At 47.1% G+C, this 27332-nt stretch overlaps 1 protein-coding gene across 1 annotated transcript; it reads right to left on the reverse strand.

Moving 5' to 3' along the window:
• Positions 1-1725: 1725 nt before the first annotated feature.
• On the reverse strand, positions 1726-27211 carry FBXO32 (F-box protein 32). Its single transcript, XM_014965305.1, has 9 exons — positions 26948-27211; positions 23667-23779; positions 21918-21967; positions 20928-21020; positions 13832-13925; positions 12748-12932; positions 8930-9112; positions 7613-7756; positions 1726-6933 (listed from the first exon to the last, which is right to left on the reverse strand). The coding sequence occupies exons 1-9, from the start codon at positions 27061-27063 to the stop codon at positions 6844-6846; spliced, it is 1068 nt and encodes a 355-aa protein (XP_014820791.1). The 5' UTR covers positions 27064-27211; the 3' UTR covers positions 1726-6843.
• Between the last annotated feature and the right edge of the window lie 121 nt (positions 27212-27332).

The following is a 27332-nucleotide window of genomic DNA, read 5'->3' on the forward strand; positions in this document are numbered from 1 at the left end:
TTCACGGTGTGCCATGAAGCTCCTGTTTCCTGCACTGACTGCATTTCTCCATCTATAAAGAGAAAACCTGCAGGGTTGGGTGTTTATTCGCCCCAAGAAACAGGGTGCAGACATTGTTCGTGTCCCACCACCCCTTTTTGGCAGTTGCATGGAAGCAGCAGCTGCTGGGGGGACCAGGACAGACCTACCATCTTGGCCACAAAAACCTGCCGGCATGGCCTCTCCTGCTCGAGGCCTGTTCTGACCCGACCAGAACAATCCAAGGAAAACATATTAAAAAGGCATTAGTTTGTTTGTTTTCTACTAAAAAGCACAGTATACTACTGCATCAAGAACTGAGAGGGGTGAACTGGTGTCTTTCCAGCTTTGCGGAGGCCTTTGAACCCACACGAGTTATTTATAGAGCTTTTTAGAAAACAGCTTTCTCCCGTTTTCTGCAGTTTTGATGACAGGAGCAGTTCAGGTTTTGTCACAAATAAAACAACCCCCTGTGTGATTGACTGGGGTTCACCCCACACGCCTTGTAAAGCAGAGAAACAGAACTGAACTGAGGATTAGGGAAAGTTGGGGCAAAGCTGAGTCACAATATTTGTTGTGTAAGTAGTTTTCAAAATGTTTTTTGCCCAAACTCTACTTCATTAGGTTTTAAGACAGAGAGTAAGGGCACTTCAAAGAATTATTGAGGGTGACTTATCATTGGGGAAGGCATGACCTCATCCATGCTTCAGGCTGCCTCACCATCCACCTCCAGCTCTCTTAAAAGGGTGGAGGTGTTCACAGCACTACTATAAAAATACAGGAAGGATTATACAGAGACCTCACTGACCCACCCAACACATTCCTGAAGAGATCAAGTATTCCCCTTAAAGGATTTAGTCTATTAAAATAAGTAGAATTAAGTACTTTCAAGAAAGCTTGAGTAAGAAATGTATCTTGACAACAGCTTTCTTATCCCCTTGTTGAAAAGACTCTGGTGATCTTCTAGACTGTCCCGTATTTTCAGAGACTTGTGTCTGGGGCTGCAACCCTCTGTCTAACTACTCCTGAGGCACAGCATAACAGCTAAAAGACTTAAGAAACACCTTAAAAATACCTTACTTGACAGTGCAAATGAAATTAAAAACAAAGAATCTGCATTTTGTGCTTATTTTCATAGCTAGCATAGTTTTCATGAGGCAAGTCATCCTGTTTTACCAAAATAACTTCTGTTCCAGCCTAAGAGACATATAATTTGCCTTTTCACCTGCTTTTCCCCAATTTACCCGGAGTCCCTTTGGTGGGCTCCTACTCGCATTCCCTCTGAGCAGGATGCCAGGTCAGACTGACTCTAACCAGATGCAATTGTAACTGAAAAAAAAGATAAAAATCAAAGTCAGTTGGATACCATATCCAGAGAAAACATTTCCATAAACCACAAGTTAGAGTTGAAGCTATCAGACCAGCGTGAGCACTAGTGATCTCTTTTGGAGCAAAAGAATCACCCCTACGCTTTGGGAAGAATACAAGCTCCACATGAGCACTGTTTTTTTTTGAGAGTTAGGACTCCATTCACCCCATATTTCTTTGAGGAACAATCAAGCAACAGCTCTGTCCTGGGTATTCTCCATGTACCTACTGCCACGACAACCCGAGTTCTGGATTGTCCTGCAGAAGATCCTGCTTACAGTCACCAGAAGCTCAAGGCTGATAAGGTCACCAGCTTGGAAGCAATGAGACAACCATCCCTGTGGTTCACATTGTTTGAACATTTATTGCAATTCAGTGTCAAAAATGTTTTACAAAAATACATTACTGTCTGCACAGAACAGCTGTAAAAATCGGAGTTGAACATGCATGGGAAGAAGAAAAAAAGTGTGCAAATTTATAATAGAAGGATTTTAGCCACACAATAATATTAAACAGAAGTCTTATTATACAAAGGATGCCTTTCACTTCAGACCATCTCTAATTACAGCTTTAAGGAAAAACAAAACAGAACACACGCTCTCTCCCATATATAAGTAGGTACTTATAATTACTGCAGATTAGTTCCTAAAGATGAGCATATTTGCTATTTCAAATTAAAATGTTCTCTCGGTAGCTGACCTGTTAGCATTCTGTGCAGCACAGGATGGCTAAAGAGATGCAAGCTCCACCCTCAGTCGCCCTCCCAGGTGGGAAAAAGGCAATGCTTGGTCAATGGAGGGGGAATCTCTCCGGCGTTCAAGGTATTAATGCGCGAGAGGCTGCATGTGCCAAAGACAAGATGGATTTGTTCTCCCTAGGGCCAGATCCTGCAACGCCGATTTGCTACCAACAAAACCAGTGGAGGAAGACCTGGGACAGAAATGGGGTGCTGGCAGAGATGCTCACCCAGCTACATGCTGACAGCTGTGTGGATGGCTGGCCACGTCTTCAGAGCCTTCACAGGCATCATTGTAAGCAATGAGCTGAGAAAAGCCACGCAGGCAGAACAGCAGAGCCCCAAACCTTGTAACAGGGTGTCTCTGTCAACCTGATCAGCCATCAGCTCCATGGAGTCCATGTTTTTGCAAACAGGCCAGCTAGGGAGAACGGCATTTTAATTTAAAGCTATGTCTTTTTGGCAAGGTGCTGAATCTGTGGGGAAGCTGTGCAACGGGTTTGTAAGAACAAGCCCAGAGGACAACACTGGTTTGCTGTACCCAGCAGGAGATAAGCGCGAAACAGCACATCTGATTTATTAGCTACATAACAGGATTTGAAACGTTCCTGCTCTAAATCAAATTTTAGCTACTAAGGGCCAAGGAATTTTCTGGTCAGGAAAAGCTGTTTTGGTACCTGCATATGTTCTAGAAGGTGATAGCTTTGCAAGAGTAACTGAAGTTAAACAGAAATAGGAACACAAACAGTTCAAAACCTGGGGGCAAAGAAAAAGAATAAAAAAAGATATTCCCATATACAGAAAGTGGCAGGGTGCAATTAAATGTTTACATACAAAGCAATGTCTTCAGAGCAATACAAGTTTTCCTAATCACTTTACAAAAGAAAAGGAGCTAGAAACTCCCACAATAAAAAAAAAAAGAAACCCAAACAATATAAGAGGAGGTGCACACGTTTTTATGATCAAACCATACCATAGTTAGTATAAACGGCTTAAGGTATGTACAGCTGAAATCGTGCCTCTCGAAGTGGCTATCACATTAAAACGAATGCCAAATACCTGCCTCTTCTAGACAGCTGAAACAAATGTCTCTGGGATCTCTCCCTTCCTAAGCCTCCTCCCCTGCATGGATCTATTTTTCCTCTTCACAGCACCACGTTCCAGGCTGCTGCACTGGTTAACGCATCCTCTGAAGATAATGAGATTTCTCTGGATATGCTGGCAGGAGAAAACCCCGAAGAGAGAAAAAAACCCTCTCCTTTCCTCATACAAGAACTGATGCATATCTAATGGAAATGCATCAACTAACTGGAAGGTGAAATGCCATTTGAAAAGAACGTTCTATTTCCAAAGCACAAGTAAACGCCTGTTTTCCCTTCACAACAGCTTTGCCACAATTGTCCTGAAATAAAGAGGTCCTTTTTGCCGGAGAGCAGCCTTACACCATCCTGCCTGGGAGCCCCGGTTATCACAGTGGCTTTTGTTACTCTGCCATCCTCAGCCAAGCAGATGCCTTTGCACTGCTAAAATACTGATTGCTTTGTTTATCAGTGGTTAGAGGAAGGTATCTGGATACAACAGCATTTCATTTTAAATACACGAGTACTGAATTCACCACAATATCTCCCTGTACCAGCCACTTCAGAAAGAATGAGTCTCCCAAAGAGATCAAGGTCTTATTTGACAATTGCTGTAGCAGGAGGGTAATGACCGAGGCAGCAACTGAATCAGGCTTATTCTGCTTCTTTTTGTTTAGTCTGTTTTTGTTCTCCCCTACAGTAGTTGCTTGGTTTGCTGCTGCTTTGGACACAGACAGCAATATCCCAGGACCCTGCCTGAGCCCCAGACAAGTATCTGTATGCATTAACAAATCATCTTCAGCACTTTGATGCTTTAAGATCTACACAGTGCTAAGAAATTAAAAAATATCCACTAATTGAAGTAAATTTTATAAATAGGAGCCTCAGTTGCAACTTGTTAAGTATGTTGTCAGCATGACTGGTGCTCTCTGGGCAGAAGACCCAGAATAAACTCTTTGCTCAAACCAGTGGCGGGCCAATAGAGGCAATGGCTAGAGCTGAGACCTCCCCAAATTGCAGCTGAACGGCTGGGATTTTCTGTCGTGTTAGGCCTAATTCAAACCTGAGCTTAAAATTCACCCAGTGTCACAATCTCACAGTGGGTAAGTCATCTGCTAAGCACGGCCTCAGACTAGGCTGAAACCCCTCAGCATCTCATACCAAAACACCGTTGGTTGCCTCCCCATCACAACAGGCTGGCTCACTGTGGGTGGCTGAGGCAGGACTGCAAAAAAAAACCCAAGCCCAAGTAAGAGCTGGACACAGAAGATGCTGAGGGGCACAGGCCCTTTCGTTGTTAGAAAAAGGAACCACAAGAATCTCCAAATCCAGTGGCAATGCTTCACTCGCTTCACTTGCGGGTTTCTCTCCTTAATGTCCTCAGTCCCTGAGCCAGGTTTCAGCCTCGCCTACCCACTGCCATCAACGCGGGAGCGAAAACAGAAACTGGCCTCCCTTCTGCTCACAAATATCCCCCCAAAACAAGCACAAGTTCGTTTTTCCAAGGTAACAGCTTTTAAATCACTTGCAGTTGACATGAATACAACCAGCAGGCTTATGCTTTCCACCCGCAGTCAAACTGATGGATGGGGCATCAACACCAAGATAAAGCTTCCCATCCTGGACCGTGTTTTCTCCTCATTTCTGGACAGTGCCAAGCTCTTAGTCATGGTGAAGGGTGGCACAGGCTCACGGAGCTCTCTGGAAAGCAAAAGCTTGGATTTGCTGTTGGAAGGCAGAAGGGCAGCTCTTGCCAGCATTTTCCTGGTTTTCCTCCCCCCTTCCTCATTGCTCCATCTAGAGGCAGCTTTTTTTCCCTTTTTGCGTCTCTTCCAAGAGTATGCAAAGTGATTTAGTTTGCAAGAATGCAAATACTGTCAATTTTTTTAAAATACAAACAGCTGCAGAAAAGTGTTGAAAGTCAGTTATAAAAATGTAAAAAAAGGAACAGAATATTTAACAATAATTCAATCAAGTAGTTCTTCCTGAATTGTCCTGAGTACTCCTCTTCCTCACAATTCTTTGTACGTAGTCACACACAACCCACTAAATATTTACCCTTCCGAGGCATCCTGCTTATATCACGCACAGAGAAAGTGCTACACAGGAAATCTACCGGCAAACAGCACAAACTTTCCACTGCGGGTTTTCAGATTGTTATATCCGAGGAGCTGGATTCTTCTAGTTCCACCGTAGGGAAAAGTGAAGCACTGTATGCAACAGAGGAGATGGTGAGCCACATCACGGCCACAGCCAAGTTAGAGTTTGGCCACAGGACTGAAAATTTAGCTCTAGGCTAGTGTTGGAAGATCCCATAAAGAAGGTCAGCACTGGAAGCGGAAGGGACTAGGCTGGGTCTTTGCTATTTCCTTGGCACAGAGAAATAACCAAAGATGTCAGGTGCAATGTTGGAAATCCCTCGCTTATCCCAGTCCTGACTGCTGTTTTTAGGACAATGCTGACCCATTTCTTCATGCTGTCTCACTCATCACCCTGAACTCCAGCACGATGCTGCCAGGCTTTAGTGAATAAAAACCGCATCATTTCACTATGTTCAACAGCCCCGTTCTCCCTACGTTTTACCAGCTCCAAGATGATTGAATTCACTTGACAGCAGTGGGAATACAGAGCAGTGTGCGTGTTGGAAAACTAGGAAAACACGGGCTTGAAGAACCAGATTCTAACCTCACTTGGTATTTCAACCAGTGCAATTAACCTAGTGGAGTTGATATGAGTTTACATGGCGAGATTAAATCCAGTCCTTTGTTTCTCTACAGCAGAACTTCCTCCCTTTTAGATAATCTTCATCCTTGTGGCTTCTCTTTTCCCTTTTGCTCAGTCTTTCATAAACCCAACAAATTAAATGAGGATGGAGTAAAGTCTTAGGTATTTATACGGTGCCTATCATCTAGGCATTCAAGCACTGAGTAGAGCAAGAAAACTACTGTAAAGAGGTAAGCATTAATACAAGAAAAGATGCTTACTATCACAAACATTTCCCTTTAAATCATTGTACAAAATACAAAAGTTCACATTGTACACTGGATTTTTGTTTGAAAGATACTCAATCTATTAGAGGTAGAAAGTGGTATGGTGCGATTCTCTTTTGCAAGTAGGCTAGAGTTCTATCCTAAGTATTTCAGAATGTGTCCTTTTCAAAAACATAAAAGTATTATTAAACTTGTCACAGGGATATTTTTCATAAATATTTTTAAAACGTCATATTTATAAATATGTATGCTAAATAAAACCAGATGGAGAAACAGTTCAACAGTCCTAGCCTCATATTGCTTTCTCTCTATTAGAAACAAACCAAGAGAGTTCTCAAATGGTTGTGGGGCAAATTCATTTGTAACTTCTAAAAACAAAAAATGAAGTTTTTTGCCCTGTATCTTGTACTCTGATCATAAAAAAGGGACTCTGTACAACATGCTGCATTTATACACCAGTCCTACGGAAGTCTGTATTCCTTAAGTGCTGCACGTCAGTGAGCAATTTCACCTTTCATCTCTGAGATCCTCTTCTTCCTTGACTCAGGAGCTTCGAACAAACATGACTATTTACACTATTTACAAATGGAGTGTCCAAGCTCAGTGGCGTAAAGTGTCCTGCAAGAATCGCGTGAGCTGCGGTGACCCAAGTTCAGAACCTGAACAAGTTGATGAAGTCTTGTGGCGAAAGAGAGGTGGAGCAAGTCTCCGGGTTGTTGGCTGTGCAAGGGTGATCGGTACCCTGGGAAAGGAGAAAACAACTCCATTTAGAGACCGTGGAAAGGGCGCCAGAGCATCAGCCAACTCTGCTGCCCCTCTGCCAGACGTCCCGCTTGCAAACAGAGCAGAGCCCAGAATAATATTTCTACTCTCGCCAAAGCAGACAGCTCAGAACCGGGCTTCAGATTTTAGGGGCTACTGGCAAGTCAGGGGAAATAAAACCAGCAAAGACTCAATTCATTCTTTTCCCCTCTTCTGAGGGAAGAGAGGCTGGAGCCTACCATCAGCTACGGGAGTTTAACTCCAGAGACGTGCCTTGGATATCAACACAGTGGCCAGCAGATTTTTGTCCTGGGCTGTTTTGAAGCCATCAGCTCTCCTTCCAGCTAAACCTGCTGCCACCATGGAACGGGTGGCAGGAGTTGCTGGCAGTGCTGAGATGACCTACTGCAGGCACCCTATAGTACGCCCATCTCCTTCCCTGCTGGCTTTGGTGGCCGCTACTCTTGGTCAACGTAGAGAAGATGGGACCTTTGAAGCACAGAAGGGACTTAATAGCTGATGGAGGACTAAGATACAGGAAAAACCTAGGTTATGCAGGCAAAGGAACTGCAGCACCCTAAACCAGCTGCAATCAGAGGAAGTACTGAGTGCCCAGTGGCTCATGCCCCAGTTGAGTTTGTCCCACCAAGACCTCATACCTTCCAGGAGAGGATGTGGCAGTGCCTGCACAGCTGCAGCGTGTCACCATACTGCTCCTTCCGCGGGTAACACCTTATCAGCTTGAAGTACATCTTTTTCCAATCCAGCTGCCCCTTGTCAGATAAGATTAGCCGTTTGCGAATCTGAAAGAAAAAAATCCTCAAAACTGTTAGTAGGTCAAATAAAAGTGCTTTTTTCCTCTTCATGTTGTTCTCCTCTCCCTTGTGTAAGTGTCATCCTTGCTGATCCCATACAGTCCCCTTGTAACACCAAGAAAACTCTGGATATCCAGCTATAACCAGCTCCCTTAGGGCAACAGCCTCACCCCGATACCATTATTGGGGTCTATCACCATTTCATGAATTTTACTGTATGAAAGCCTGAAATCCCACGAGCTATTTTATACTACTTTAGCCACTGCTTCTGGCTGGCAGGACAGTGAGTGTAGTTGCATTTAACAGCTTCAGAAGTTAAAGTACTTTGCTTTTTCATTGACTCTAAGGGTCAACGGTTTGTCACATTAGCTCAGGAGACACCCATCTTTCTTTTAGGGTTCATTAGTTGCAAAGGCTGGATTTGAATTTGCTTGCTAATAGAAATAACTTCCCCAGAGTCACTTCCAAAGTCAGATCCAGAGTGAGCAAATAAAGCCGAGTCAGCAAAGAAATCTGGCATGTGGTCCCTGAAGTGCAGAGGTCTGGTGTAAACACCCCAGACATTCACCCATAAACACAGAGAGGGATTTTTGTTTGTTGGTTTTTAAGTTTAGAAGACCCCAGATGATTACCAGCCTGCAAAAGGCCAAAGATGTTTACACAGGTACAACAGGGATAGCAGCAGGGCTGTTTTCCACATTCTGTCCTGTCACTCACCAAATGGCTCAGAGGGGATTTCTCGTTTTAAAGGGCAAGAGAGTACCACTCATTGCCCATGGAGCACATCCACAGAGATTCTCTGCGAGGGTGTCAGTCCCTGGGACACCGGGGTGATTGCTGGAGCTCGCCTGCACGTTTTCCTACCACACGTGGGGCGAGGAGCAACTGCATGACTTGCAGTTGTTACCACCTGGATTAGGGTTGAAGAAGTTCACCCTATGACTAATTCCTCAGGCTCCTATTTCAGGAATCATTGCCCTGGCATGCAAAACCCTCTACATAAATCATCTTCACAGCCCTTCTCATGTCAGCCTGTATTATCAGCTTGCGGCACAGCCCTTAGATCCAGGAGATACTCAAATGAGAGCGTCCTGCCCCTGTGTGTTCACTTGCTAGTGGGTTACAAGAAGCAACTGATGGCAGTTTGCATCCCTCTTGTACCTGTCTGTCCGTGAAGTGGTACTGGCAGAGTTTCTTCCACAGCAGCCGGTCTTCGCTGAGCACTTGCAGGTCGGGGGCCACTTGACCAAGGCTGACCAGGTCTCTCCCATCGCTCAGCCGCTGCATGATGTTCAGTTGTAAACACAACGGCAGGTCTGTCAAAGTGGTTCCTTTAAAGGCAGGCTGGAAGAGACAGATAAAAATTGAGCTCACGGGAAGCTGAAAAAACAAGCAATTACGGCTTGCAGCAGAGTTACTACTTTTTAAGCATTGTTCTTCACATAGGGAATAAGCAGCAGCTCCCTCCTCTGAATAACAAGACATTTAACCTTCTACTCCACAACAGTTTGAGATCTCCTCAAGGAAGAGGACATGTAGTTGTATTACAGTAGTTGGAAGCAGAATAGCAGTCCAGGCCTCCTCCTCCCCTTTTTGTCCATCCCATGCCCATTCTCGTAAGACCGCTCCCAGAAGCACCATGCCCAGCTTTCGCTACAGCAGGACGTTGTTACCAGCAATTAACTATCAAGGTCTCTCCACTATGAGGGATGTGGGCATTACTTCTCAAGGTCAGTCCCCTGTTACACACATTGCTGAGAATCTCATGCTCTTCTGACATGTGTTGTAGCTTATGTCATCACAGGATCCTGCTGTAACCACAGCAGTGGCTGACGAGTACCCACAGCGGGATTTTTTCCTACATGGCTTCCCAGGTCACTGCTGGCAAGGCTAACTTTTCCTCTGTGAACACTTGAAGGACCTGCCCCTTTCCCACCAGCTGCAGCCACAGTTTTCCACATCAAAGTACATCCTAGCCTAAAGAGCCAAAAGCCACCTACACCCCCTATCCACCTTCGTCTGGTCTACACAGGAACCAGGACTGTTTTGCTAGTCCCCATGGTGGAACAGCTCCAGGACAAATTGACCACGATGGATCAGCAGGTCCTGCACTCAGGGTAAATCCAAGGCACATGTGGGAGCAAGACATCAGCAAGGACCACAACCCGGGCTCCAGCTGCTCCAAACTCAGCCCCAGCCTTATTAAGGCAAACAGCAGCTTTTAGGATTGGGCCTCAACGAAGAAACAATGTTAGACAGATGTGCCAAGTTTATCATTTACCCTGCACAGAGATGCTGCTATTTTAAGTCGCAGAGTCACAGCACCCGTCTCACCATTGGCAGAGCTATTAACCCTTTCAAACGAGGAGCACGCAAAGGGCCTTCAGCAGAGGAAGACAGGCTGCTGTTACTCACTCGGTCCCATCTCCAGCCATCCCATCGCACATGAGACTCCACAGCCACAAGAATGTCTGTACACAAACAGCTCCCACCTTCCCTTCAGCGCCCCAGGGACCACCCTGCCCAGTGGTCCCGCACCAGTATCTGCAAGGACCACAGCTTCTCAACAGAGACAACCAGTTTTGGCCATCTCCACCAGCAAGACAGGCCTGAAAACAACCCCTCCAGGAGGAGTGAACTGTCTCTACCACCTCCAGAGTACACTTCTTCCCATGACAGCTTAAAAGCTGCATGCTGAGAGTTAAATTGCTGTAGATGCTTTCTTGGTACAATCCACAAGACCAGACTCAGCGTCCCTGCCCGTCAGTGCAAACTGAGGTCACATTTTGGGGTAGGAAGAACACACTGGAGCCTTGGATCACCTCCCGTTGATCTCCCTCGCCAGCCTGACTTTTCCATTCTCCTGCCCTCTTTCTACATACAAGCTTCATTGGGGCAAAAGAGGCAGGACTGAGCTCAGAGGCTCTTGGGTCAAAAAATCCCAAAGCTTATACTTTCAGTCTTATTTCTGAAGAAACCAGTATGACTCAAGCAAATCCTTACAGGTTTTCTGAGTCAGGGCCAAAGACTTATCTGCTACTTCTTTTTCCTCAGTACTCCTTTCCAGGACTTTTCAAACATTACTTTTTTTGGAGAAAGAACACAGATTAGATCAGAGCAGATCAGCATGCTGTCACTTTCTGGACAGTTTTGTTTTTTGGTTTTTTTTTAGAGAGCTCTAGCATACTCTCAGCATTTTGCAAGTTTGTTATTGGTTGTGGGGGTTCTTTTTTTATTCTTTTTCAGAAAAAAAGGTTTAGGTCTTGGCTTTTGCAAGACTTTCTCCCCCCTCCAGAAACAGGAGAAGCAATCAGTGCACTGTAAGCAACTGGCTGCACAGAGCTGAGCTTGTTCTTCCTTCCTCTAATCTCAGCTGCTTTTGTTCTAGCTTGACCTGAAGTCATCTTCAGTGGTGTGAAATTTGGTTTTTTTGCAAGCTTGACATCTATTTTACTTATTTCAGAAAAGTGTCTGTAAACCTACACATAAGTATACATGAAAGACAGTTCTGTTCACAAGCAGTATTTTGATGCACTTTTGTCTGGATAGGCAGAGTTCTTTGAAATGCTTATCTGTGTTTTATGAGTCCATAAAGTAGAGGGGGAAAAAAAACCACATTGAACTACTGAGGTAGGTCCTGACCTGTGGTGCACTCAGGGCAGCAGATGGCTGGGTGGAGCACAGGGCAGCTTCCAGCTCACAGACCTGCTGTGCTCCAGAAGCCACCCCATAGTTGGGCCAGTGCTTCCCCTGCAAGGCACAGGGAGCTGCAGCCCATCCCAAGAGCTCAGACACCAGGAGGGACAGCAGAGGTGGGGCAGAAACCACCACCAGATAAGACACTGCTGCCTTTGCAGCTCTTGAAACTCCCCGGGACCTCCCAGCGTTCATCTTCTGCTATGTCCTGTTGCCCGCATTACTCTAACTGAAGGACTGGAAATGGTTTCCTGGTGTTCCCAGAGAACACAGCTGTGTCAAATGATGGAAGCAGGCCTTCTGCTTAATTCTTTCCAAATGCCCTTTGGGTTGACCCACCAGGGAAAAAGGTGCTTTTTATATTCCCTTAGGCCATGCCTTGGTCTGCCCTACAGGGAATTTCATAGTTTGGTTCCCTGCAGGAAATTCCTACAAGGGGCACAGCAACACAGAGGTCAGCAGTGGGGGAAAGCTTCAGCATTTCTGTGGAGTTAAGTACCCCTTTATCCATTTGAGGGGAAAAAAAATAGTCTAGACATGGCTCTGAGAAACTGGTTATAGGTGTCCCTGCCTGAGCAACAGTGTGGACCAGATAACCTCAAGAGGTCCCTTCCAACCCCTTCTGTGATTCTGTGGAGCAGAGCAAGTTCAGATTTGACTTCCATGTGAAGCCAGGTTAGGAATTTATCAACTAATACATCTCTTTCCCATCCCTACAGACGCTGTTGAAAAAACAGATGTTGTGAAAGCAGGACTTGTCCGGCTGGAACAGGCAGCTCCAGACTACTGGAAGAATCATTGATATTTTCAGCCAGGAAGCATGAAGTTATGCAGCTATTTGGAAATTTGCATTTAATTTACAGATTAAGCAAATCTAAAAACCTCAACTATCTGATAAACAAGTTTTGAAGGCAATTTCTCAGTTTGAGAAAGATCAAGTTGACCCTTCATATTGAGGCCTGAAGTCTGAAGACTCTCAAGAGGGGGAGGTGTTTTCCTGCCCAGCTTTGTTCACGCAGCACTTCATGGCCACTAAAGAGTCAAGCCACGATCTGTGACCAGTAACAGCAAGCACGACCCTGGGTCGTGTATGTTGAGTTTGAGTTGAGGGACACAAGTAATGCTAGGAATGCACCCAGTTATTTTGGCAACCCCAGGTCCTTCCCCAGCACTGTGCTTGCATTGGGAGTACAGTGGGATGCAGTCACCCGAATGAGAGCTGCTACATGAGACGGTTTCGCGAAGGAGCCACAGTATTTTTAGCTTTCGGGATTTATGCTTACCCTGGTGATCTGAATGTTGTTCAGTTGCTGCTGCCAGTGGAGAATACTCTCCATTCTGTGCACCCACATGTTGATGTTTCCAACCAGGACAGACTTGCCAACCCGTTGAACTAACGTGCAGAGGGATGTGTAGAGGGTCTGCAGCAATTCCCGTATTAGCCTGATGTTCTGCTGATCTTCAAGGACTTTGGAAGAACAGGAAAGGTTAAAAATGGGAACTGCCCAAATCCTTTCCTGAATCTACAAGTTTTTCAGGCAAGTCAAGTTATCTGCTATAGCCTTACAGGTCAGAGAGCCAGCCTGCACTTTTCTTTTTAGAGGAAAGCACTTAAACATTAGCCAGGCACAGCAGGTTAGACAGCAGATGGAAAGAGATCCTCCCAGGATAAGCAGATGAGATATCTGCCCTTTCTGCAGCACTTCCCATTTCCAGGTGCTGGCAACCAGCCAGTTTTCCCCTCTGATATGTGGGAGATGTTATCTACGTGCACCTCTTCCCTATCTACCCCAGCTGATGTGCAGGGAGACAGCTCAGGATCTCCTTTCTCATTATGTATACACACACACTAACGGGGTGCTCTCAATTCCCAGGCTTCAGCCAGGGCTGAAGCATCAGGGGAGGGAAGTGTCACATCTCAACCACAATTCAGCCCCCCCAGCAAGTGAAGAGAGCCCTCGAGCCTTCCTTTCCTCTGGAGCAGTGGGAGCACTTGATGATACAGCAAACTGGCGACAAGGTGGCACCAGAGACTACAGATGTGGCAGGCTGGGGGCAGGAACAGCCATCTCTTCTGCAGCCAGAAATAGGAATCAGTAGGATGCAGAAGGGGTGGCAGCGAGGAAAGCTGGAGAGGGAGGAATCACCTCTCAGATACCTACCAGAATATAGACATTTCTTCCCACTCCCTCCCCACGTAGTCCTTCACCAAGGATAAGGAAAGTGGAACCGCACGACAGAAATAAGCAGCGGTGCCTCTCCTCACCCATCTTGCATTGCCTGCCTGTGCTCGAGGATGTGGTTCACACGAGTACACCAGATTAAATCAGACTGCTCCTCCTCCCCCTCACTGTTTCCGTTTCTTACCTTTTTGCACCACTTTTTCCAAAATGTTCATGTAGTTCTTCTGGGCAATGCCACTCAGTGACGTCAGCTGAGACTTTGCTATCAGCTCCAACAGCTGTGGATAAAAATAGAAGTTGCAAGCCTTAGAGCACAGAGATACCTTTCTAATCTTGACTCCTGGTCACATGACACAGCAAAACAGTCCAGAGACTTGTTTGCTGCTTGAAAATAAAAGGGAGACAGAACCATAGAGCAAACTAACACAAAGGGGGAGGAGAGCAGAGGCCAAATAATTAAACCCACATCGAAAGGGGTAGGGGGAAACAAAACAAAACAAAAAAGCATTCTAATGATCTTCAGGGGGGAAAGAAATGATTGTGTGCTTGCAAGATGCAGAGAAACCACAGAGCAGTGCTCAGACTGACAGCTCCTATTCACACTAAGGGAACAGCGAACGGCCGGCCGACGTCACCGTCCTTCACTGGGGCATAAACAAGCAGTGTCATTAGGGAACACGAGCAAATGCCTGTTTGCATGGGGATGTTATTGATGGGGTATTAATGAGAATCAGACTCTGCAATTTACGTCAGACTCCTGGGTTGCATGGGTTTTGTCAGAGTGCTGTCACCACGACAGAAAGGTTAAGTACTAAATTAAAAACAAACCCTTCCCCCCAACAAACCCCTGTTCCCCCAAGGATTCCTCCTCTCTGGTCAGCTCTTACAGCTGCAACACCAAACCACCTTTCCCTCTTTGTCCTGTTTACTTGTCCACCTCCCCTAATGGAAATCTCGCTTCTAATTTTGATTAGGATTTGCTTCCCATCGCTGCTCCCCTGACCCACGGGACAATCCAAAGGCTGAATTTGGGCGCTAAAGGCACCATTTCCCACAGGGAAGATGCCCTCTCCTCCCCAGCTCTCCACCACCACCAGAACAGCTGTGGAAGTTTCCTACAGATCATGCTCTGCAGAACATGTGGCCCATGATCTTCCCGGCCTTCCTCCCTTCCCCCAGCATTATATAAATACACAGGCTGTCCACGTGTCAGTCCATTTGTTTTGGATGTACATAGCCTTCTGTTTTAATTTAGAAAGGAAAGGAAAAACCTTTTATGCTGCAAATCAATCAACACGTTGCCGCATGACCAGCTTATTAATCCTTTATTATCTGCAGCTACAGTATCCCATTGCTGGCACCGCAGAGAGCCCAGAGAAGGTGCAACTACTTGTGTCAAGTAACTAAGATGGCTTTTGACAAGACTCGATAAGTCATGAGCTGAACTGTTTGCCTGGCTGTAAGAATGACAAGAATGTACCCAAAAAGTCACCGGCACCTTGCCACGAAGCGGGGAGCTCAAGGGGAGAGAGGTATTTCTGCAGTCACTCGCCTGCTCTGCTCGTCTCAGGCGCTGGCATGTGACTGCCAGTTCGCAGCAGCGAAGTCGCCCAGAGTGACCCATCTCTTCTTCCGTTTAATTTCCAGGCCAACACCATCATCAGATGGCTTTGAGTTTACATTCTATTAATATCTTGCACCTCGCATGACCGAAGGAAAACAAGATGGAAAAAGACCTGCACTAACTCCTGTGAAGTGCAGGCTGCCTGGGGTTTTGGCTCATTTAGGGGAAACAAGAGATGCAGGAGAGTCGGGTAGTATTTGGCACATGGGCATCAGTGGATCTTCTTGCTATTCCAACTAAACTGAGACCACAAGGACGAGATACTCTTAAAAACAAAGCATTTTGCAAGATATTTGGAAAGTTTTAAAAAAAAAGGTCCTTTCATAATTTCATTAAATACTGGAAGAAGAAGAAAAAACCCAAATTAATGTCCCAAAGCAGTATGTAATACTCTGCTTACACTAAACTATTTAGCCTTCAGACCTTTGATTGTAGCGATCAACTTGCCAGACTCCATCTGTACATTAGCCACACACACACCCAGATCAGCTCTTCTGTGCATAAACAACTGCTGTCTCCAGATTGCACCGTTCTGGAACTGGCACAGAGACAGCTTCCTCCAGGCTGGGTGTTAGCAATGTTGTGCCCATTACTGAAAACACCAAAATGCACCCAGTGATAAGCATCACATAATGCAATACCGTAAGAGGTAGATGCCAGGGCCATTCTTAAGATGAACAAGGATAAAAATCTCAGTTCCTTGAAGAACACTAAATTGGTACAAAATTAATTTAGCCAAAGAACAGATTCAAATTTGCCTTGTCTGTGTTTATCAAGGTTCAATTTATGTTCAGTGAACCAGCTCAGATATCATGTGTCACCTCCCTTCCCCTGCAGCAATAAACACAGGATGAAATTCCATATGAAAACTATGTTGTGAATACTTCTAGGACCACTCTGCTCCCCAGGGACTGCTGGCTGAAGTGACTGGCTAGCCCTCCAAATCAAAAGGCATTTTTTATTCTTCTGTGCTCATATAATACACAAAAAACCAGGTAAGCAATACAGTTCATCTGTGTTCCAGTGCTTTGAGGGTCTTTTAGTGTTGGCACAGACCCAGCATGGGCTGGGCTGTATGGGCTGAGTTAATGGACTGCCAAATTGGGATCTACAGCATTATAAAAAAAATAAATCAATGTTGCCACATGTATAATACAGCCTAAAAGCAGACTGATGAATTCAGATTAATGCTGAGTAGAGTAAAAAGGCTGGAGAGCTGCAAGCATGTGTTATGATGCGGCTGCATTAAGTCCAGCCCACGCTCAACTGAGAGGGACAGATGGTAGGAGAGAGTGCACAGGGAAAGGTTAAGAGCAATTTTAAAAGGCCTGCTTTTAAAAAAAAAAATAACCAACCACTAAGTGATTGCATTCCAACCAATTTTTAATTGGAGCTGGGAAGTCTGCAACACCTCCAGAAAACAGAGCATTAGATCCCAATTCACTCTTAACTCCCAGGAAGCTGGAAAAGGAGATCTGGCAGCTTCCCCCAGGAAAATACTTCCTACGATCCCCCTCCCCTCTTCTGCTTGCTCTCAGGGGTCTGCAAGAGCCAAGGAAAAAACGGCAAGAGACACGGTGGGTTATCCCAGAGCCTTTGCAAAGCTAACAGGAGGCAGTATTTTCCACAGCAGGGCAATAGTTTGCTCGCTTCCCCTGCAAGTGTGATGATGGGCTCCTGCTCAAGTCCCACCAGCAGTCGGTCTAAAGGAGTTGGTGCAATGAGCCACCCAGCTCTGGGTCCTTCTGCCGTAAGCACGAGGGAAAAACAAGCAAACAGGAGTGCCATTTGGCAGGGAACAAGGGCCCCTGTTTTAGGGCCATGAGGGCACGCTGCCCTGCACCCCTGACTGCTGTGCACAGCATCCCTTAGACCTGCCACCGCCAGCTGGTACTTCTGCCACCGTCTCGCTTCAACGCTGGGGTGCGTGGGTAGTCTGTACCCCAAATAACCCATGGAAAGGGGCTGACAGCACGCAGAACCAAAAAAAACCCTCAGCAGGCCTGCTGGACCGAGCAGGAGGGTGTAACCTTGCCTCAAAAAGGGAAATGCTTTGTAATAATTAAAATGACAAGTATCGAACTACTGAAGCATAAATCCACCTTCGAATACCCACAACCAGCTATAGGGAAGCTGGACTGCAGCCTGTGGGGATCTATAAGCTCCTCCTGGTTGGGGATGTGGCTCCTTCCATCTGGATTGCTTAGAGAAACATATTGCAATGAAAAATTCCTTCTCCAGGCCCCCGCCCCTCCCTTGCTCTCACAGCCCCTAACTCTGTGAGGCTCATGTGTGACATTGGCTTTCGGCTGGGAGGTAGAGCACAGCAAGGCAAGTTATAATGATTTACAGCACAGGTGCTGACAGATCTCCATGAGACAGCATCGAGCTGATATTCTTTCAGCACAGCATAAATCCAGGACTCCTGGAGCTAACTGCTATAAAAACTTAAGAAAAATTTAAGAGACTACTTTAGCAGGCTGCACACTATCGAGATCGTATTATTCCAGAAGAGCTGTGCCCATGGAGCTTAACCTGACCTAAGCTTTTATGATCAGAAACAGCACCTTCCCTTGAGACATAACTACACAATCATCATATGACAAATCTTTCTGAAGGAAGCTGCCTGCAAAGCCTCACTGTCATCTGAACAGAGTGTTCCCAAAGGAGCACCAACAACTTCTGGGCTGCAGGCACTTTTTGTCTCTGCACACATTACTTATGCTTACAGAACACTTCCAGTCTCTTCATTAAATCTGTAAGACCAGAGAAGCCAGGACTGCTTCAAGACCAAGAACAGTTTGGGTCCTTTGGGTCAATCACACACTTCTTTACTAGCTCTAAAAAAAGACCATTGTCCTGTGACATGTAGGCAGATGCTATAGTTCAAGTGATCAGCGAGGACCAGGTCATGGCACAAATACCTGTACTTAATCCTTCCAGCACTGTATCAGCAGATTGTCAAGACAAGATTGATGTTGGACAAAAATTTCTTCCGCTTCAGTTACAGGAACTCACTGGCCAGAGCTGATGGTATTTGCCCATGAAAAATACCCACCAGGCTTCTTGCAGCTCCTCCACCTCACTTGAAGGAGGTGCCCATTTTATCAGTGCACCATTAGGAACACCAAGAACTTAGTTTGGGTATATCTTAAGAAGCAGACACTTCTGTATGACAAAAAAAAAAAATCAGCACCGAAAACACTGTAGCACTTGAGTTCAGAGAAGTGCAGAAGGGAGTGCTTTGAGAAAGGCAAGTTGATGTTCAGCCCGAAAGCCCGTTTTGCCATCAGCAGTGATGGAGCTTGTCTCTCTGTAGGGCAAGTTTGGGTGCAGCCAGCAGAATCCCAAGCCTGCAGCTGTTTCTCTCTTTTCTTCCCCTACAGCCAGCCTCATATGCTCCCCCAGCCTCCAACTCTAAACTTCCCTCCTCGGAAAGCATTTGCTTGAAGTAGTGTGACATTAATCAGATACCCCGAGCAACGGGTGGAACTAGAGAGAACAAGGAGAGGGAGGGAAGGGAAAAATGTTTTGCCTGCCAATGTTCGAGGCATTTTCCATGTGACAGATTGCTCATCTTTGTGCTCTCAGAGGCCTGCGATTTGCAAAGAACCATAAGGATCCACATCTAGGCAGAGCTTTTCATGGGTTAATCTGGCACATAAGGCATTTTATGAGCTACTATCCACCGGAGACTTGGCCGATACAAGCCTTTCATTTTAAGAAGTCAGTTTTATATTTGATCCATGGTACCAGGTTTAATATTTTCTTTAATCTGCCAAACCACAAGTCAGCCTCAATTAGAAAGCTTCATACTTCTCAGTAGTGCTGTATCCCCAACACTGCTGGGGGGAAAAACTACTCTTAAAAGCTCAGAAGTAGTTTGTAGAAATAAGGACACGTGCCGACTTCCATACAGAACACAGCTATTTTAGATACACAGCAGATTTGGGATGCTTTTATGAAGTCCTCATGGGAAAAAGGGGGAAGAAGGTCAGCCTGAGCCTCTCCACCAGACCACACCAGCTTCACTGAAATTTCAGTTTGCTCTCCAAAAAATTTAATGGGACTTCTGATCAATCATTGCAGTCCCACCTGAGACACCCATCACATTAGGCTGAGCAGCAGGAGCCCATCACATGGCACAACATGATGAGGCCACGCTCAGCAGAAGTCTTTGAAGTTCCTCATTGTCATAAGACAGAAAGTCTGCCAAAGGGGTCTCTGGAGCACCATAGAAGAGTTTTATTTTATTTTCCTCCTTTATATTTGACTAAAGGATTATAGCCTTAGCATGAACTGTTCCTGCCACAATAATCTCCCTAAAGATGACACGACTGTGTGTATTTATACCCAGTATCAGAAAACACCAAGTACCTCAGCACTGGTGATCACCTTCTCTGCATAAGCAGCAAAACAAGTTGTCCCGGGACCAGCAGAACTAGGACAGCCTGAGTTTCCACAGACTTGCATCCCACTTTGCCTCCCCCAGCATCCCCACTCCCTGCCACCACCCCCACAGTGGGACATCCAAGTGACTGCCAGTGCCATTCCTGCACAGCAGGCTGGTAGTCACCCCCAATGCCTGTGCCCTTCCCAGGGTGACAGACATTTTCCAGACTCCCTGTCACCTAGACAACAGGTGAACAAACCAAGGTGAACCTGCTCAGATCACTCCTTCCTGAGACACTTTTCATGACATTTGACTCAAAGGGAAAGCAATACCGATACTGCTTGCTCCAGAACCTAAAACCTGAACAGCTGGTGCCTCACCAGTGATCAACTGCTGATGAGATGTGAAAAGGAGCTGTTTATAAACAGCCTCAAGTTAATAACAGATTTTTTTTTCTTAAGCTTATTGAATTCCAAGCCTCTATAAGCATTCTGAAATTTGAGATCAATTTGCAGATCACATGCATATAAATATACAAGCACCTGCAGTCCTCGGGACAGTAGCTCTCCCAACCACTACAATCCCCCTTGGCCACCTAGAACCAGAAGAGAGGCCCTGACCTGTTATGCAAAGTCAGAGCATGGGGACCCTGGGGCTGATGGCTCCTTCCTACCAACTAATGGTGTCAGAGCTAACCGAATGCTTCAACTCTGGAAACCGCTGCCAGTCACACAGGATTAAGGGTAACCAGCCCATCCTCTCATTCTCAGAACACTCAGCTCCCCAGAGTCTCTCCTCTATCGCTTCAAGAGAGACAAAGCTCTGCAGCCCTCATGGAGTTGGAGCCTCCTGTCCCAAGAGGTCCCCACTGCTCTGTGGCTTCTGCAGAGATCCCATGGTTTTTTTGGGGCTACAGGAATCACACTTAGAAGCTGAACTGAGAATTCAGGAATTAGAAGCTAAATTTTCTGTGTTTCAGCAGTAAATTTCACAAGTGAAAAGCAGCAGGAATGCTAGGCTAAGGAGAGCCCGTCATCTACATTACCACTACTTCCCTCCCTCTCTATTTTAACAGATCAGAGAGGAGGTTTTGGGCATCTACCCACACAACTTCCATCAATTACTTTGTGCAGGAAAGGCCAACACCCCCAACTTGCACACTTGGACCTCTTTTCTTTGCCAGTGCTTCCCATCACCCAACTGGTGTTCGGTTCAGAGCCTCCACCACCACCACAGCAAAACAAACCCCGGCTTTCCACTCACCCTCACGACATAGTTGAATCGTCTGGAGTCCAGGATAGCACTGGAGAAGTCAAGTCGGTTGAAGGCTTCTCCCAAGGTACAGTAACCATGGCGCTGAAAAGAAAAAAAACAGTCTGGATCATGTTTTGGAAGACATGAGTCCAGACAGCACCAGGAAGACGTGACCCAGGGCAACTCAATTTAGCAAGCTGACGGGTACAAACCATGGGATCAGCTCACAGCTGGAGGAGGCAGGCCTGTCTCCTGCAGAGCTGCACTTACTGACGTCAAGAGTGGGCATGGCCCAACGTGGATTAGGGTAGTTTCCCAAGAGTGACCCGAGCTCTGCTCATGACCCATGAATTCATGGGTGAGAACAAACCACACGTTCCCGGGGTTCAATATATAGCGTGAGTTCAGAGCGGTCTCGTACAGCCACTTCTCTCCATGAGCGCAAGCGAGCTGTTGTGATGAATTCCAATGATTTTCCATGTTAGGACTGTACTGGGTGAAAGCCAAGAACAGTATTATGGCTTGGTCTGCAAATGGCTGTTGTGTTTTCGTTGTTTTTTTTTTTTTTTTTTTTTATTTTGGAGAAAAAATATATAGCGTGAGTTCAGAGCGGTCTCGTACAGCCACTTCTCTCCATGAGCGCAAGCGAGCTGTTGTGATGAATTCCAATGATTTTCCATGTTAGGACTGTACTGGGTGAAAGCCAAGAACAGTATTATGGCTTGGTCTGCAAATGGCTGTTTTGTTTTCGTTTTTTTTTTTTTTTTTTTTTTCAATTGAGAGACACAAACAAGTCATATTTTAAACACATGTACAGAGTCTTGTACAGCAAGCCCTGGCTCCCTGGTTGGGGCTTAAAATCATTACTGAAATTCCAACCACAAGCCAGATCTTCCACTTATCTCGTAAGAGCTTCTGCTGATTTATACCAGCACCGGATCTGCCACCACTTGGAAAAAACAGTAGAAAAGTGAACAAAGAACCTATGGAGGCGCTCACCTCTTTTGTGCTCCCCTTGTGAACATAGATCCACTTCTCCTGGTGGAAATCTGTTTGGACAAAGACACATTTTGTTCAGTTAACCTTCCACCTCAGAGAGCCAGATCTCTGTTCTGCTCATAACATTGACCGCCCTTTTAGTTCAAATGAAGTTATTTTGTGTTTACAACACCACACTTGAAACTAAAACTAGCAACTTGCTGAGTTGCTTTGTTTCCACACTGCTTCATTTGAGACTGCAGCCCTGAGCCTTAGAAAGAGCTTCTGTTTCAGTGACACAGCTCAGGACTGTAAATGTTTAATCTGCCAGCCACAGATATACCATAGCACCTCCTCTTCTTTGGCCCCAGACAGTAAGTGTGGCTGACAGCCAGGTTTTGTTGTTATTGATTTTATTAACTATTCATTACCTTGGTTACAGGCTTGGGATTGAATGTCAAATTTGAAGTTGAGCAAAAATGTCATGAGACACCAGGCATGTGGGAGAGAGCTTTTAGCAGTGAGGTCAGGCTCAGAGGAGCATGCTTCTGCTTGCAGCTAACTTGCTAAAAAAGAAAAACCTACTTGGGACCAAAATTCTCCTATTTCTAATTATCCCTCCTTTCCCTCAGAAGTGGGAGTTGTCCCATCCACTCCCCAAAATAGCTTCCCTGTACCCACCACATGTTGTCACTGGGTTTGCAGGAGAGCCCTTACTCTAAAAGCAGTTATGCTGCTCAATCCTTCTCCCACCCCATTCTCACATGGGCTCTTCACCCTTCTTCTACAGCTAGAGTAAAAATTCTTCTCCCCATCCTGCTAGACTCCTTAAGGGAAATGTCATGCTCCTGGAATCTTTTTCCACCCAAGGATGCAGCAATGTACTCCTGCCTGGCACTGTGAGCCCAAGGACAAACCCAGGCTCAGTTACAGGCATGCAGACACAGCATTGGGCCCTTTTAAATAGTAGGTCACAGCAGAATCCAGCCAAAAACTGTCATGGTAACATTTGTTTGTTCAGAGAACCGAATGCACAGAGGGGCCAGATTTTGGCATCAGTTTCCAAAATCCTGGGGGATGCACAATGAGCTAATAGTAGTGTGGGAATTGTAACTCATTTCCTCTGTGTATGTTTACATTCGTAGCCCTCACATCTAACTCCAGTACCTATCTTGCAATCAGACCAACACAGACCTTGCTGCCCCTGCAGGCTCCCCCAGACTCCTCCCACAGTGAGGCATCTGAGACCCCAGCTGCTCGCTGCACGTACAGAAAGATTTCAAACCTTCCATTGTTTTGAGCGAACTGAAATCTTATTTCATTTTTCATGCACTCCGCGCACAGAGATAGGATCAAAGCTCACATTCAGGCTTGTAGCCTCCAGTAATGTAGATTAGTACTCGACATGCATATGGAAGGAAGAATAAATTTAGCCTGTTGTGCACACGGAAGTCTACAGGGGGAAAAAAACCTGGAACTGGTTCATTTGAATGTACCATAGGAAAAAATTACCCTCTCTCTGACAAACACAAATGACAAAAATTTGAACACAACAAGCACAACTCCTCAGAGCAGGGATTACTAACAGGGGCATAAATCTTCATATTAAACTGTATCCAAGTTCTCTACTTAGGTCAAACATGGGCGCAAAGCCCTTCGAGATACTCTGGAAAGCTGTTTGTGCACTGTGCAAAAACCATAGATATGAAGCATTTTCCATTCTCCTGCAGCAACTTTTATTTAGAAAAAAAGCCCAAATAGACATCTTACATTGAATCTTGGCTTTGTTATTCAGCAGGTCTTTTTTTCTCTTCTTGGCTGCAACATCATAGTTCAGACTGTTGAAGAGATTCTCTTTGTTGTGATCATCCTTTTTACAAAAGCTGTGAATGACACAAAGCAAGGATTTTGTTTATTTCTGCAGTCTGCTGAACATTATGGTTCCTGCAAGGAGAGAAAATACACAGGTTTTGAGTGTGAGCTCCAAAGCTGCCTCCTTGCAGGCTGCTCTCGAGAAGCATGCATGCTGTTTTTGTATCCAGTAATGATGGTATTTTAAAAATGAGCCTCTGGTGCCTCATTTCTGTGCTACCTGAGATACCCGTAACAGACAGGAGCAGGTAATGTAGATTGCAGAGTGCTGGGACTCTGCTGGGCAATCTTTTCCTCCCTTTAACCCGTTTCTATCTTTAACATCGTATCCTCCTACTGTAGGTGGTGGATTCCTCTGAGCCAGTCAGAGTTCAACGGAAGGACATATTTAGACATCTCTAAGGACATATATATACACTCAAAATATTTATTAACAAAAGAATCCCTACAAAGCATTCTTTCAAGCTTACAGGAAAAGCTCAGCTGAGGTCCAGACTTGGCTGGTGGTTTTCCAAACCCCACATAATAGTGACTATACAAATTAACAGCTAGGATCTCTTGTCCAACACTGCCCATCTTCTGCTTCTGCTGGAGCTCTGCTGTAACTGTATTATTAGTGAAGGGAGTTCTAACCCCTTATTTCCTTTGAAGGCAATGAAAGACTATCTATAAAGAGCCTGTGCATCAACATCTCCACATTCTGCAGACCTGCAAATCAGCAGATCCAAGCAGCAGTGTGGAACTTCGAAGCCCCTGGGCAGCCACAGCGCTGCAGCGCAGGGGAAGGCAGGGGCAGGCTCCTGGGGGTGGCAGGAGAAGGCAGCACCCACCAGGAGCTCTCAGCAGAGCCCCCCCTGCACACAGCAGGCTGCCCAGAGCTGCAGGGATGCCGGGGAGAAGACAGGCAATGCATCTGTGAGAACGAAACTGAGAACCGCCCCCACTGCTCAGGCAGCTCACAAGGGATGGGAGATGGCTCTCTGCAAGTCTAAATTCAAAGAAGGGTCCCAGGGACCTCCCTGCACCTCTCAGCTGCTGCGGCTGGGACGCCCCCACAGCTCTGGCAGGCACTGAAAGCTGCTGCTGCTGCTCACAGCGCTGGGCAAGCTTCCTCCATGACAGCCACAAGGACCCTTACGCAGTCTCCTGTTTACAGCTTCCTCTACAGACCTCATGCTTACATTGTTTAGCCTCAAAAAAAAATAATAATGCAAGCACTGCACCAACTCAAACCTCCAACGGCACAGGCTCCTGAAAAGGAATGAGACCTGTAGGACAAGGCTCCTTGTTTCCCCCTACTGATAAACAGGGTCACCAGCCCACGCCCACAGCCAGGGGAGGGAGGTTTGCTGTCCGTCAGCCGGGCCACAGCACCAGCATGAACATATGTCAAGTGACCAAGACAGAGTTTCAGCCCCATGAGGGACCCAGACCTCCTCCAGCAGGGTCCAGATAGGTGTTCTGGCCCCAGAGGTGGAAGAAACTTCCCCCAGGCTCAGGACACCAGCTTCACCACAAGCCTTGAAGGGGGCACCATGGCTGGCACAGCTTCTACTGGTTCCACTGCGACACCATGGATGGGGAACAGCAGCAGCAACACAGGTGGACAGTATATACAGCAACAACAGCTCAGGGAGCTTCCACCAGCAAGAGCTGGGTCAGAAGAACCTAAACCTGGGAGCAGAATGTCTCAGCTGCACATTTCCCCCATCCACACAGCTTTCTGCTGGGGGGACTAAATCCTGAGGACAGAGTATGGTAGGAAGGAGGAAGCAGTTTTGAGATGTTCAAGCTCGTATATTTATCAGGCTTGCACAAAATCAATAACAGGGCAGGTTAACGTGCCCTACGCAGAAGCAGAACCCAAGGCCAAGAGCACAAGACAGATCTGCTTTAAATCTTACATGTCAACAGCACACCCTTGACTGTTGACTTCCTCCTGAATGACTCTGTAATCTGAAACTTCAGAACAGCAATGGAAGAATTCCAGTAGGGGAGGCAGGTTATTCCACTGTTTGTGTACCACCAGGTTTCCACATGCTTCTCCAAGGAATCTTGACAGGCTGAACAGTTGGGCACCAGGACCTGGCACTGCAAGGACCCGAGTCCAAGGCCAGTATGTCACCCCCCTCACTTTTTAATGGGAAAAGGGATGTATAAACCCATGCCAAACTCAACATTCCCAACACAATTGCACTACCACCAGCCAGGCATTTTCTCACCTATTTACAACTCGGATGCTTTGGATTCTAAGCTTAATTTTTATTTACAGCTTGCATGAGAGGGGAAGAGGTAAAGCCCAGCCACACAAACCTTGCACAGTAACAGTTCACAGCGAACCCCTGTTTGCTCCAAGTCCCTTTGTCATGGACATTCCTGACCCCCCATTTAGCCTGATGGCAGCAGACCCAAACCTGACTGCCCACAGCTGACAACAAGCTACAGCTCTGCAAGAAAAAGTTTGGTTTTGAGAGGAACAATCTGGCCCGCAAGCATCACACCCACGCTCTGCACAGGCTTCCTGCCCCACAGCTCCCCGGGGCCTTCAACATCTCAGGGGTTTTGTTGTTGTTTCGGTGCCGAATTAGTCAAGCTGCACGTCAGGTACATTACTCATGGCTTGGGGAAGGCTGGTGGCTTGAGACACCTCGGCCTCCTCCAGCTGGAGAAGCAGGAAGGCCGAGGCAGGGCTGTTTCGGAGGGGGGAGGAGAAGGGGGGGACACCCCTCCAGGACCCCCAGGAGACACTCATCACCCAGCCCGTGGGGAAGCGACTCTTTTCACCTTTTTCACGTTTTTCCACCCCATCCCGCAGCCATGGGGACAAGCCCCGCGGCCTAGGGCTCCAAGCGGCCCGGGACCCCACTGGGGCCGAGGGAGACCCGGGGGAAAGCTGCCAAGCCCCCCCCGTCGGCGGGCTCAGCCGCCTCTGCGCCGCCGAGGCCCGGGGTTACCGGCAGGTCCGCACAGGTCACCGCCCCCCAACCCGGGGACCCCCAGATCTCGGCAGCTCCTCGGCACGGCCAAGGGAGGGGGGCGAGCCGCCGCCGTCCATCTTACCCCCGACCACCCCCCAGCCCCCCGCACCGGCAGCGCCCGGCCGCACCGCGGCGCCCTCTGGCGGCAACGCCGGGGACAGGGAGCCGGGAGGGGGAGAGGGCCGCCGCCGCCGCCGGTACCTGCTGATGTCGCCGACATAACCGCCGCTCTTCTCATCGAGGAAGCGCGTCCAGCCGTCAGCCGTCTTCACCCAGCTCTGCCCGGGGGAGCGCCAGTCCTGCCCCAGGAACGGCATGGCGGCGGCACGCAGCGAGACCAGAACCGGGACAGGCGGCGGAACGAGACGGCACCAAAACCAGGAGCGGGACGGAGAGCAGGAGAGGTGCCGGGAGCAGCGCGGATCAGCGGGTACCGGGGCGGCGGAGCTGCGGTGGCCGCGCCGCTCGGCGCTATTTATGCGGCGGCGGGGCGCGTGTTGCCGGAAGCGCGCGGCGGGCCCCGCCCCCGCCCCGCCGCACGTGGCGGTGTTTATCGGCGCCGCCCCCGCCCTCCGCGGGCGGGAGG

The sequence above is a fragment of the Calidris pugnax genome, unplaced genomic scaffold, assembly GCF_001431845.1.
Source record: "Calidris pugnax isolate Ruff unplaced genomic scaffold, ASM143184v1 scaffold41, whole genome shotgun sequence".
NCBI classification, from domain to species: Eukaryota; Metazoa; Chordata; class Aves; order Charadriiformes; family Scolopacidae; genus Calidris; species Calidris pugnax.